General features: G+C 47.4%; 1 protein-coding gene across 10 annotated transcripts in view; it reads right to left on the bottom strand.

Annotated features, from left to right (window-relative positions):
- Nucleotides 1-14452, bottom strand: part of patj (PATJ crumbs cell polarity complex component) — an 89000-nt gene that overhangs the window by 62235 nt on the left and 12313 nt on the right. For 9 of the 10 annotated variants that reach the window (XM_080877260.1, XM_080877258.1, XM_080877262.1 and 6 more), the window contains 11 exons: nt 10683-10811; nt 10168-10428; nt 9911-10013; nt 9571-9659; nt 7047-7176; nt 5064-5189; nt 2745-2800; nt 2467-2658; nt 2131-2331; nt 1914-1982; nt 917-1108 (listed from right to left, as the gene is read on the bottom strand). In XM_080877260.1, the coding sequence (XP_080733386.1) occupies nt 917-1108; nt 1914-1982; nt 2131-2331; nt 2467-2658; nt 2745-2800; nt 5064-5189; nt 7047-7176; nt 9571-9659; nt 9911-10013; nt 10168-10428; nt 10683-10811 (1548 nt within the window). The remainder of the gene's footprint in view (nt 1-916; nt 1109-1913; nt 1983-2130; nt 2332-2466; nt 2659-2744; nt 2801-5063; nt 5190-7046; nt 7177-9570; nt 9660-9910; nt 10014-10167; nt 10429-10682; nt 10812-14452) is intronic. The other variant, XM_080877257.1, reaches the window with a different exon arrangement.

Below are 14452 nucleotides of genomic sequence, written 5' to 3'. Positions count from 1 at the left end.
CACACACACACACACCTCTCTCTCCTAGGCAGATCCTGTGTCTGCAGGCTGACATGATGTGGACCAACTGGGAGTTATGCTGGAGCTCGCTCCACCACCTCAGCTGGGTCTGACAGAGGAGGAGGAGGGGGCTGAGGTCTTAGAGGTGAAGCTGCGCCTAAAGATAAAGCACTGAAGCAGGTTTGGAGAAGATAAAGACAGCAGACACACCAGAGTTTCCCAAATTTACTCCAGAGACAGCGATGAATCTAAAACCTCTGAGATGAGATTCACTTTAAAACATTTCAGCTTCGCTCCGTTTACGCTGTCCTGTGAGGAGATGGGAAACACATGAGTACCAGTGGCACCTTCCTGTAAGACAGCTGTTTGTCTGGACTCGGAGCTGCCTGAGCTCTGGGGTTTTCCTTCCATCCTAGAATTTTTGGAGTGTCAAGGTACCCTTGTCCACCTGAGGCTCTGAGATTCCGCAGGTGTACCTCACCCGACCTGTCCGACCTCAGTCCAGCATGTGTCCAGATACTTCGGAGGTGTTATCAAAATTCCTTTAAATTGGTCACATGCCCCTTAAACAACGTTTTCAGTGAGACGTTGACATGGTTCACAGCCACAGAGCAAAATTAAAGATGGAAGCTGGTTCTGGACACCACTTTCAGAAATGCTAACGTTACCGCCGGCTTCACACAAACAGCTGCAGTCATCGACCTGCAGTCTACCAGTGCGACGTGAAACTAGAAACGAGCAGAGCAAAACGTGAGGAAATGCTAGCAGCTGGACGGTAGCAAAACCTGCCGTCCAGCTAAAGAAAGTCGGATGTGCACACAGACACCTGTTAGGTGAAACCTTTTCAGACTTTGGGAGGCCAGTCTGACGTGGTCTCCTGGGCCGTACGATCGGCCGTCAGAGCTGCCACTCTTACCTGGTAGTCAAGGATGCTGAAGCCGAGGCCTTTGTCTCGCTCTTTCTGCAGCTCCAACACCTGAATGTCCGAAGACCACAGAGCAAGCTCTCCGTCCTCATCCTCCTCATCTCCCTTCTCTTCTTCTTCCTCATCCTGGGTGTAGTGGGTCTGCTCCTCCCTCAGCACCACCTCTACAGGTGAGACCTGCTCCTGACACAGAAACATTTAAACGGCAGTTAAAGCGCGCTCAGCGAGGACATGTTTCAGGACATTCACACGTAATAAGTGATAAATGGGCTGGTCCTTAAAGACCTCCAACTCTACCCGAGCACTCAAAGTGCTTTGTGCAACACTCTCCGTTCACCAGTTCACATTCACACACATGGATGCGCCCAAGGACACGTTAGACCTGCTCTGCCTCCTGACCCATAAACCTGAGCAGGAAAGGTCAACGAGCCCGGCACTGAGGAGGTCTGTCCTAAAGTAAACTTCATATTCTCCGAGCGATCGCTCTGCGTGATCAGCAGTTTAGGAAGCTAACGCTGCTAGCTCAGGTATTAGAGGCCGGGTGCTTGATTGTTTCATTGAACACTTCCTGTCATGGAGAAGTGTTTTAAGAAATGTTCAGGAATGAACTCAGGATGGAGCTGTCTGGGTTTAATTCATACTCTACAGAGTGACAGCAGGAAGTGAACCTGTCCATATAACAAATACACTGCACCAGGGTTCGTGATCCTTCTTGCAACCCTCCTCTTCAGGAGGTAGAGAAGGAAGGTTGGCAATTCGATCCCTGGCTGCTTTGCTCTGCATGCCAGACATCCTTGGACAAGATATCAACTCCAAGTTGCTCTCTGATGCATCCATCACTTAAGCACTTAAGCATACAAAAAGTGTGTGTGTGCGTGGACGGTAGAATGAAGCATTTTGAGTGCTTAAGCAGAGTAGAAAAGCGCTGTAAGAACAACCAGTCCATTTATCATTTGTGTGTGTGCGTGTGTGTGGTTGCAGAGGTTACCTGTCTGCCACTGCTATCATCTCTCAGGAGCGTCTGACTGCAGAGCATCGATGACAGCTTCATCTCGATCTGACAGACAGCACACGGTTATTCTCAGAGCTCCAGCAGCATTTCAAACCAAACAATGATGCTTTTCATCTTTACGATCATAACTGCTTATAAAGTAGTTGTTACTACAAATGCCATCCCACGGCACCATAAACAGCCCTGTTCTCACCTCCTCCACACCCCGCTGCGACTGTCTGGCTGGTCCTGCTTTCGGTTGTAGTCGTAGTACTGGTTCTGGTTCAGATTCGGATTCTGGTTCCAGGTCGGCGATCGGGTGTCGGCAGCAGACCAGAGTGAACGGAGGAGGCACCTCTTTGAGGAACGACACCACTTCTCTGCGAGACTTTCCGTACAGCTGAACGTCGTTCACCTACACAAGAACAAAACATGATTACATCTCACAGTCACACAGCTGCAGTTTGTCTGATGTCCAGCAGAGGGCGACTTTGATGGTACGGTCTGTGAGACAATGAAGCTGACGATGACTTTCAGCTTGTAATCTTACCTCCAGCAGCTCGTCTTCAGGTCTCAGGACTCCGTGTCTGTCGACGGGGCCTCCGGGCGCCACCGACGAGATGTAGTGATGACCATCAAAGGAGTCCAACTCGACCCCAAGACGCAGAGTGTGGACAGGCAGCAGCTTCGATGACTTCTGCAGCTCTTCATCGTCTTCGATCACGGGATCCAAATTCACCATCTGATAAAACACACACACACACTGACTGAGTCCTGGATCTCAGCAACACTGTGAAGCTTTTAATAATTTTGAATGTCTTGTCTCACCAGGACTTGATAATTCGGTCCAAGAGCCTGCTCCCACTTAGCCCTTAGTTCTGCCTCTGTTGTCACACACACACACACACACACACACACACACACACACACACACACACTTAAAACAACAGTTTTCTCATCAGCTTCAAAAAGTGTTAAAGTGCTGCAAACAAATAGTATAGTGTGAGAGTACTGTAGCACTTGGGCAGAAGAACACTGTGATAGTTTCACTGAGGTGGACCACTGAGAGAGAATCGCTCTGTTCGAACAGACTGTTTAGACTCCTCTATCAGCTGATGCAGAGGTCGTCCAGTGACGACCTGGGGCAAATGGATGTGGGTGGCTATTGACTCCAGACCACCTTCTGACACAGGAAGTCTTTACCACATCATAGCACAGTAGCTCTGATCATTTAAGTCATATGGATGGATGGCTGGATGAATGAGGGATGGATGGAAGAATGGGCAGAAGAAGGGATGAATGGATGGATGGCTGGATTAACAGGGGATAGATGGATTGATGTGTTGATGGGCTGATGGATGGATGGGTGTGTGGATGGATGGATGAATAGGCAGATGGATGGGCTGGAGGATGGATGGAAGAATGGGCAGATGAAGGGACGAATGGACAGATTGAGAGATGGCTGGATGAATTGGAAGATAGGTGGATGGATGGGTGGACGGACAGATGAGTAAATGGGCGAATGAATGGGCAGGTGACCTGACATGAGCGTGACCCTTGCACTGACCATGTGCGAGCCGGTCATGTGTGACTGTTCATGGATACGCTGAGCCGGCTTGTCGTGCAGCTCATTGGAATTCAACGCGTAAATAAAGTGTAAAGTAAGCAGCTGAGCGTCATACAGTGGTGACAGTCGCAGCAGATTACAGAGTGCCGGCACCTAATTTCTGGGAGGACGGTGCCGCTGCTGAGCTGCACAAAAACACCTCCATGTTCCCACCAATCCGTTCGCATGTCAAAGCGCTCTGAGGCAGCTCTGGCAGCCCTACAACAACAGCCTCTGATTAAATTAGCATTGCTAACCCCGGCCTTCACACAGCAATTAATCTGCAGCGTTTGGCTGAATAAACGGGGCAATACATCGCTGCGAGGCTGTCAGACAGCTTGGACACTTTACATCTGTCGGCCGGGAGCAGCCAAGCGGCGTGCTAAGTGTTAGCGTGGCGTTTTGGCCACTTAGCAAAGCTAATGAGGAATAAAAAGAGAGGAAATAATTCAGTGTGGAGAGCCGTTAGAGGCCTGCATCACACATCTTTAGAGGCTTTCAGAGAGAAGGCTTTTAACTGCCTGATCAGCATCATTAAACACACTTACCTCTTATTTATTCATAATAAATATCAAGTATTAAAGACGTCATCTGTCTGCGATAATGAAGAAAGGAGCTGATCTGAGGTTTTCAGTTACACAGATAACAATTCCAACACAATCCTGTTTTTTACAGCGTTTCAGTGACTTTGCCTGAAGCAGAAGTAGACTCTAAACACACCTGTATGCTGTGCTTAGAGTTTAAAGAAACGTGGACTGATGCCTGCATCTGTGTACGAGAGAAGAAGAAGAACAGCAGTGGGCTTTCTTGTGACACCACAGACGAGGAGGAACTTGTGGATGACGTATGTGGGCAGCTGACGATGAATGAACCTTTATTTATAAGAGTGTGATCCAAAGAGGAGGGTAGCGCCCAGAGAAAAATCAGAGAAATCTAGACTTCCTGTAACTCCTGAAACGAGAATCTGTTATCAGGTTTAAGATAGCAGGTGTGGTTTGGAGGGAGGAAGTGTTCCCGTCGGCTGCTACGGGCGTATATTTCTTGAGGTAGGCGCTATATAGCAGGAGATGAAGCTTTGTCCGAGTGTGCACCATCAGAACCTTTCACACGCAGGTCTCAGATTTGAGCAGATAATAAGTCCATCCTGAGGCGCCTCGGTTCAGATCGAACTGAACCACACTGCCATTCCTTTCTGGATCTTTGATCCACCCAAAGCCACGGAACATGCAAACAGACGTGAAGTGTTAATAAAATCAATCTCCACCTGGAGGAAGGTGATGATGATGTAGGTCTGTCAGGCAAAGGTCGTCTAACATTAAATCTGTTTTTCTGCACTTTCACCTCCATCATTCCTTTCTTCAGCTTTCATTATCAATTTCTTGCACTTTCATCAAGAAACCCCTAGGGTCTTCAAGCCCCCCGGTTTTTTTGGGTCTTTAGTCCTGACAGACCGGAGACATTTGTCCCTGAAGACCACATAGATCTGCTGCTTCATGATTGAATGACAAGCACAACCGTGTGTATGTGTGTGTGTCTCTCACCCCTGTTTAGCTGTGCTGAGTTTAGGTCTGTTGATTCCTGCTTCAACATCGTGGATCCAAACCCAGACAAGTGAGCTTTGACCTCCGATGACCTCCTGAGAGAAACTCGAGAAGGCTCTCTCTCCACTGACAGACACACACGCACACACACACACACACACGCACGCACGCACGCACGCACGCACGCACGCACGCACACACACACACGCACGCACGCACACACACGAAGTAAGAATTTGTTATTTTAGGACAAAGATGTGACTGATGTCACTGATAAACATGAGATTTTAGGAGCACTGACAGCACTGAGCTGGTACCAGCGTGGCTGAGAGAGGCCTCAATAAGGACTGTGGATCAGGTCTGGGGGTGGGTGTCTATTGACGGCACAGAAGCATCAACCAATCACAGAACTGAAGCTGAGGCCCCAGCAGTGAGTCAGTCCCCATAGATCCCCATTTTTAAACATCACAGCACAAATAAACATGTTTACAGTGTGATAAAAAAAACTGTTTGATCATTGTGGATAATTTAAGGTTTAAGGTCGTGGCCTCTCTGATAGGTGGATGGAGTAAATGAATAAATCCATCCATCCATCCATTTGCTTCCACTTATCCTTTTCAGGGTTGCGGGGGGTGCTGGAGCCTATCCCAACTGTCATAGGGCAAGGGGCGGGGTACACCCTGGACAGATCACCAGTCTGTCAAAGGGCTAACACATAGAGACAGACAACCATTCGCACTCACATTCACACCTATGGGCAATTTGGATTAATCAATTAACCTATCTCCACAAGCTGCATGTCTTTGGACGGTGGGAGGAAGCCGGAGTACCCGGAGGGAACCCATGCAAACATGGGGAGAACATGCAAACTCCACACAGAAAGACGCCAGCCGGATGGTGGAATTGAATTCAGGACCTTTTTGCTGTGCAGCAACAGTGCTAACCACCATGCTGCCCCTAAATGAATAAATGTGCCGTTTAATAGAATTTTGTATTTATCTGAAAGTCTTTCAGAGTTTTGTTGTCTGTAATTTATTCATCGAATCTCTGTGGGATGCTGACAGTGGTCCTGTAAGTCCATCTATCTAAACACAGAGCAGATCACCCAGGAGCCCTCAGCTCACTCTGACCTTTGACCTGACTGATGAGTATTTATTTAAGCTCACTTTCCCGTCGGACTCTCTTCATAACTCAGAGCAGATAAGAGAGCCATAGAAACAACCAGATTATAACAAGTTAAAACCTGAGCCGATTTCCTCCTCTGTGCTTCCTCGGTAATGAAATGAAAAGACGTCTGGAGGAGATAAGAGCCTCGCACTCCTCCTCTTTTTTAAAAAATCACCTGCTTCTCTCCGACCTGGAGGCTGACCAGTGCGGGCCGCTGGCCGACCGCAAGACAAAAAAATGACCCAGAAGCGGGCAAATTAATCTCTGTGGACGGCGTGAAGGACAAATCGCAGCCTCCTGCAGCAGAGTTTGGGGAAATTACACCGAGTTGTAAACAAATTTGTCATCTTAATCTGGGTGAGAGGATAGAGGCATAGGAGGGAGGAAGAAAAGCTGCGATAAGTTTAGCACAGAGTTAACTTCTCCCGCTGGAGCACATTACTGTTTCAGCACCATGCAGTCAGAGCTGTGTCCAGCCCCGCACACATCCCGGTGACGTCAAAAGTCAGTTTATCGTTCTCACAGAAGCGTACTCGGGCTTCAATTTCCGCCTCCTCGTTGTGTGCCGAGTCAGCGTGATCTGCAGGCCAGTGTCTAACGGGACGCTGTCGCCGGCTCTGTGCACAGTCAAGGTGCTCATTTAAGGACTCTGTGGGTCCCCTGACCTACACCCTCCCACAGAATCAGACAACCACTGTGACGCACACAGACTTAACCAGAGTGCAGTCAAAGTACTGACGCCATCATTTAATCGCACAGGACAGTACTCAGGAAACACAGACTGGCAGACAAAACTGGATTAAAACATTTATCTACCTTTATCCAACGATCTCTCCAGAGCTCTGACTTTCTTCCTGACCAGAGTGAGAATGACAGTCTGACCCGTCTGCTTCATCACCTCCTGAACCTCCTGGTTGGTCAGACCGTGCAGACTGACGCCGTCCAGCTGTGACAGACAGACAGAGGAGGAGAAAGAACAAGATAACATGAGTGCAACCGACCAAACCGAAGCCGATCCAGACCACATTCAAGAATCAGCTGAAATGATGGGGAACCAGGGAAGTGGCAGACGGCTCAAACAATGAAAGATTTTTGATTTTTATTAGCCTGAATGTGCCTCAGTTTTTCTGCAGAAGCCTCCAGAACCACTTTCCTCAGAGGAGCTGTGCAACTTCAACAATTACAACCTTTTATAGCATCACATAACTAATCAATAACCAGCCACCATATGCGGCATGGCAGGAAACTTATCCGGCAAACATTTACTCAAGGTCATGTTTTACTTTGGCTCACGCTTCATCCGTGCAAGAATCCATCCATGCACACCTGCCCCCTGAAGCCCAAACAAGAAGGAGCTCATTCCTGCTGCTCGTATCCTCAGCTTCATTCTTTCCGTGTGGATGCGGCGCTCACAGCCGTGGATGAGTGCACGAATGTAGACCACCCAGTAAATCAACAGCTTCACCTATACGCCCAGCATTCATCTCCACAACATCACCATCACTGCTGACACCACCAGTCTGTCATTCTCCTCCCCCACCTCCCCTCATTCTTCAACAAGACCCAGTGACCCTTCAGTTTTCTATGTACTTACCAAAAACATTCATGTCTGACGAGAACAGACGCTCGTTGAGTGCTAAATCTAAGCACTCGTCTTTTTCAAACTCTTCTTAGAACTAAGCATGCAATCTAAATACTAGAGATGGCACGATACCACTTTTTTATGTCCGATACCGATACCGATATCATAAATTTGGATATCTGCCGATACCGATATGAATCCGATATAGTGTTTTTTAATCAACAAAACTGTTTTTTAAAATATCTTGCTGCATTTTGCAAGTCTGCAAGTTCATACTCAAGTTTAAAACAACAACTACACTAAAGCTATTCTGTTATACCTGTATACAAAAAAAATATTTCATAGTTCAGCAATACTGATCAATCTAATAAACTTAGACCTACACCATCTTCCCTATTCTGGTATTTTAAAGAGTACTTAGCGTAAATATTAAGCAACCTAACTAATAGGGTTCCAACTCCCAGCAACAACAAAATTAAATAAATAAAAAATAAGGAACCACCCCTCACACTCCACCTCATGATGCTTAATCGACGTAATCAACCTTAATTTGATGCAGTGTGAAAAAAAATGCACAGAAATCAATTATTTTTCAAGAAATATTAAATAGATTCAACATCTTTCTTCAACAAAATTGCAGACTGCACAGATGGTACCTTCCCAAAGTAAAAAGTACTATAGCTTACTAGGGTATATATATATTAGACTTAATAGTCACTATATACAGTAATTGACTTCTATTCATTTTACATCAAATTAAAACTTTGGGTGTCAGATAATTATTTATTAAAAGCTAGACATTTTAAATGAGAATAAGAAAGAAAAGTATGTCTTTGTGCCCCCTTTTCCCAGTTAATGCCCTATCGGCCCCCCTGGCTAAACTTTGCTAGATCCGCCCCTGCACAGTTACCAGCGTCAGCTACGTAGAAAAAGATCCTGGTGTAGAAATTAATATTAAATAAATTCTAACAACAGCTTATCAAGCTTAAACGTGCTGCTGTTGTTCAGCCGCTGGTTTCCTCTTTCTGGCGCAAAGTGGACCAAAAACAAACGAGAGACAGACTCGCGACAGAAAAGCCGATCAGCTGATTTAAGCAGTTTCACGATTGAAGTAGCAGCCGGAGAGCGAGAGGCAGTCGCTTGTTAAGCTTAACGTGGGAATGCTTTACAAACATTCAGAGATGGACTTACACACTTGCTTTACTTCTCTCGGGGATAACTTTGTCGGAGATGAAATGCCAGGTTGCTAGCGAAGCTCCACATGCTATCCAGACCACCGACAGGTCCTGCATGCCACAGCTGCTCTATCACGTGATGCATACATTCTGAGGTGAGTTACGGCGTGTTGCAAGTTTTGTGAGGTGCTTTCGTGATATTTAATGGATCGGATTACATTTTTTATTTTTCTCCGATATCCGATCCAGTAATTTAGGTCAGTATCGGACCGATACCGATACGTAATATCGGATCGGTCCATCTCTACTAAATACTTAAACTCCCCGACCCACAGCAAGTTGGGAGTCACAAACAGAGACCCCAAGCTGAGACCGCCAAACCCGATACCTCCCACAAACTCTGTCTTTAAAGATCAAGAACAGAAATGGTTCAAAATCCAACACGTGCCCAACATGAATAACTGACTGCTGGCAAAGCAAACCAAGCGCTCACTGTGGTCAGAAACCCATCCTCCTGAAGCACCCCCACAGCACAGCAGAACACAAACCGGGTTCACTTATAATAAAACAGTAGCTTTCTTACAGCGATCAGTCGGTCTTGGACTTGGATGTTCCCACTCTGATCCGCTGCGCTGCCGGGAACCACGTGTTTGACAAACACACCGACTGCATCTGAATGGAGTGAGAGACAAACAGAGAGAGAGAGAGTTAGCGCTATTACCTCACAGCAGGAAAGTCCTGGATTCAAATCCACCACAAATATTCACACACAAACAACTGAAAGAAGATTTCATAGTAAAAGTTTTGAAAGTTTCAGTTGGTCTAGACTTGGACTGAAGGCTGACGGTCAGAGAGCCTCATGTGACAGAGCTCCGTGTGATGTGTGACGTCCTTCTGGGACAGCACAGTGATTTCTCTCTCACCTTGGCTGGTCAGAGGGTTGTAGCCGACGATGGAGATGCCGAGGCTCTGTCCTTCCATCTTGGAGAGAGTAACCTCATGGATCTCGTATCCTTCCAGATTGGGCTGAAACCAAACACACACACACACACACACACACACACACACACACACACACACACGCACGCACGCACGCACGCACGCACGCACACACACATACAGTGAGCTTACATGTTTTGGCTCAGAGTCACCATGTGCTTGTAAGTTCGTATGAACTCACCGCCTTGCTGAAACGGCGCTGGGGCGGGTTCTGGGGAGGCAGCTTGGGGGTTTGGGGTGGTAAAGAGGAAACGGGGGCAGAGACAGGAGGTGGTGGGGGAGGAGGTGCTGCTGCTTGTTGACCTTGGGGGTCTCTGGCGATGAGCATGTTCACGCGGCTCCCGCACCCCTGCAGCACCTGGACTACCTGGTCGCTGGTGAGGCCGCTGGTAGGTGTTGCCCCGATTCGAAGGATGTGGTCACCTGTGCGGAGGCGCCCATCCTGATTGGTGGAAAGCACACAGATGAGATCAACACACCCCAGTATTCGGTCTACTCTGGGGTAAAACTGGCCGTAAACATAAGCTTCAGCGCTCTGACATTTCTCGCCGTTGGGATTTAACGCTCATGAGAGCACGCAGTGTGATTACACACAGACCCCCAGAACATGAGGCTGAAGACCAGCTCTGAGCTTTAACAATCCCAGTGATTCTCTTCAAGCAGACGTATTTCTTATATTTTAAAGTCTAAACTCACCCTGTCGGCCACACCGTTTCGTATCAGCGTCCTGACCACCACTCCGGACGTCTTCCCGCCCACGATGCCGAAACCAAGACCAGATCCATCATTGACCAGCTCGATCTCCTCCACGTGGTCCCACTGATCCTGCAGCACAGACACGGGGTTACTGAGCGGAGCACAGAAAGTTCAGCGAGATCCTCAGAACCAGAACCAGTCAGCAGACAAAGCTAAAGCATCAATATACACGAGTCCTGCTTTAAACTTTATTTAACTAGAAGCTCTAGTGTATCAAAGCTTCTTTTACAAACAAATCAAAAAGACCAGATCAAATTAATAATCAGTGAAAAAAGAGAATGTTTTTACTGTGTTTACTTTCTACTCAAACTACATTTATAAATAAAGATCATTATTTTAGACTGTGCACATTTTTCTTCCGCCCTCTTTGAACTGCAGGTTTTACTTTGCCATCACAAGACTTTTCCACTGGTTCCAGATCTAGAAGAGGTTCCTGGTTCATGATCTAGAAGTGGTTCCCCACCCTGCCAGAATAAACACTGGTGTTGACATGCACAGCAACATTTTGTCAGTGACAGACTGACTCTGTGGCAATGTGGGTGGATCCCGTCGGGCACAGAGGACCCACATCACACGCTGATGTTAACATTTATGTGTTCTGCCTAAAGAGAGGAGAGCCATATTTCTGTTCAAGTTTAATGTTACAGTAAAAAGAAAACCATGTTCTCATTGCAGCTTGTTGATCAAAGTTATACCATGAGTGCTGTGCTCCTCCAGCTCGTCCACACCAAACGTCTACGGTTCATCTTTTGCTCGTCGTCCATCAGCTGGTAGTTTTTCAGGAATTTCAGTGACAGCTGAAAATAAAACTGCAGCCCTGAGTTAACAGATGTCATTCTTCTGAAGCTGCAGTGCGGGCAGAGCGATTTGACCCGATCAGCCCTCTCAAAGCTGCAGCTGCATCTTTTAAAAGCAGCTCCGTGAGTTTATCTTCATGTTTCTCAGTCTGCAGCCAAGCCGCCGCCTGGTTATCTGTCCCAAGGTGAAAGGTCATTAGAGTGAAGCAGGTAATTACCAGCTGAGAGCACTTCCTCCTGCCTGATAGCAGCTACTGATCAATGAGAGGCTGCAGAGGCTGCTGCTAACACGCACGGGCAGCATTTATGAAGTGGCTGCACTCTTATTACAGTTTCCATCTGATAGACGAGGCCTTCCTCAGTATAATGAAACCGACCTCCTCCTCCTCCTCAGCTGGTCCCAGGACGCTGAAGATAAAGCTCGATGTGTTGGACGCTCTGTGTTCAGGAGACGATGTGGTTTTAATGAAGCTCTCTTATGTTCCTCACAGCATTCCTCCACCCTTAGACCTTTTTCTGCACCTTTTAGTTATAATGAGACATCCTGATGCTTTGAGGTACCTCAGTGTTTCAACCCCATCTGATGAGACGTGACAGCCGGCATCAGACTGAGCTTCTCAGGTTCCCACTGACTGTCAAACATCTCCAACCTTTCTGGACCCCTGATGCCGCCTCCTCCTGGGCACTGAGCAGGGTGTGGTAAAGTTAGTTTAATCCTGATGCAGAGGACCTGCTGCACACTCTGAGAGGAGCAGAAACACCTTCACTTTTACCTGAGAGCCTGACGGTTTCAGGGCCTCTGTGCTCACAGCAAACACTGATCTGATTTAAGCGTCTCTCTCATCTCTGCTGCACTCTGGCTGAAGTTAAGTGATAAATAAAAACTATTAAAAGCCTCCTCCTCACTCTGCTCTCACACGGTTACTGAGCTGAGTACAGGAGGACGTTAAAACGTGTGCGAACTCTGACATTTAAATAAGCCGAGAAGATTTCAGGAAGAAAAACGAGGTGTCGGACCGAGTGGGGCCGGACTGTTAATGCGAGGCGCGGAGCACAGGTTAGCCCGAGCTGTAATCACTCTGCTCCGCTCTATTGTCGGGTCATTATCACGCAGAATTACACTGTCCCCCTTGTTTGGTACCCTCCTCCTCACGCTTTGCTGGATCCGAGCCATGCTGAGGGCCTCGGATGCCCGCTTTTGTTTTATTCATGTGCTGCTTCTATTGAGGTCACGTTTAATGGAGCTGTGGGCATAAAAACACAGCGCTGCACTGGGCTTTAAGGCCGTTCTCCTGGCCCGGCTAACCATCAGTTAGTGAGCTCTGCTGGGCAGCTTCAGGTGTCTCTGACCTGCCATCACAGGCGACGTGCTGCACTGGCGTCAAAACTCATTTCTGCTGGAATCCGTCCGCCACCGCCAGGAAATTCTGCACTATAAAGCCTGCCATAAAGAACGCCATAAATCAGCCAGTCACGCAGCTTTTACTGCTTCTGTCTATTTAGTGAGTATTATCCCACCATCGATTAGGACGCCGTGACGGCGAACGCACTCAGGAGTTCAGTGGTAATTTATGGCTGTGCTAAAACTGTTGAAAAGCAGAAAGCACAGGGATAAAAAAAAATAACAGATTGTGCAGTTAAAGAAACCTGGAAGGGCCTTTAAGACTGGCCGAGCCTAACTTCAGCAGAAGTTACCCACAGGAAGTTGCTAAACTTCTCTGGGAACTCTCTGGGCTTCACCATCAAAAGAGAGAAAAACTGATCTGTGGAGCAGTGAGGCGTTGGCTGCCGGCAAAATACAACAATCACCATGACCCTCCGTCACATCCACACACCGGGTTTTGCTGGCAGGTGAGACTCACACCTTAAGACCAGACCTGGGTGATCTCGTGGAAAAAAACACAACTGCTCTCCGGTGCTAGTTATCCTGGTTTGTTCCCGAATGAATGAATCTGAGCCAGCTCTCACTTCATGTTTCTAATGCACAGCTGCTCCTCCGGCAACACAATAATCCCTGAACACACTCACTGATCATTATCGAAGCCACTCCTCTGTCCTGTGTCTAGCACGGATGGACAGATGAGGAGTTCTGATTCTGGACAAACGGATGACTCTCTCCATTCCTGCAGCTGAACCTATTCCAGGGAACTTTATGAGCTCTTCTGGCTCCAGGAGCAGATCAGTGCGTAGCTTTGAGCCTGAGCTAACGTTCAGTCTGCTGTACTGGAGCAGATCACACAGAGAAATCCTGACAGGCGAGGACACTGCAGCCAGAGGTGCTCTAGTGCAGCGGTCCCCAACCTTTTTTGCACCACAGACCAGTTTATGCCCGACAATATTTTCATGGACCGGCCTTTAAGGTGTCGCGGATAAATACAACAAAATAAAACTAGTACCGGTACCGAAAAAAGAAGATTTATTCATAACACACGTGAAAAGACCCAGGAAAACCGAGTTAACGATAAAAACTATAACAAAATAACGCTGAAAACTAGGGCTGAACGATATATCGCATTTGCGATAATATCGCGACATGATCAAGTGCAATTTTCTAACCGCAAAGGCTGCGATTATACTCTGGACATGTCCAAATTCATGGGCTGCATCCTCCTGAGGCCGCATTTGTAGACCGATTACGTCACAGCGACGTGCCGAAGGCTGTCCAAATTACTACCATATCCCAGAATTCATAGCGCGGCCCAGCCAAACTCCCGTTTCCAGCAATGGCGGCCGCTACTAAGTTTTAAAATTACTCATACTAATCTTTCTGGGTCACAAAATAAACTTTTAACATATTTTCAGGCGAGAAAGTAGTTGTGTAAACATCAAATATCTGCTCGGTTTATCAAGATATCCCATATTTGCAAAAGTGCTTCGACGTTTTCAGAGGCGTCTGCTACCCACCAGCTCGAC

The sequence above is a fragment of the Rhamphochromis sp. 'chilingali' genome (assembly GCF_963969265.1).
Source record: "Rhamphochromis sp. 'chilingali' genome assembly, chromosome: 3".
Lineage (NCBI taxonomy): Eukaryota > Metazoa > Chordata > Actinopteri > Cichliformes > Cichlidae > Rhamphochromis > Rhamphochromis sp. 'chilingali'.
Note: the sequence above shows the minus strand (reverse complement) of the source record. Positions and strands in the feature narration are given on the sequence as shown.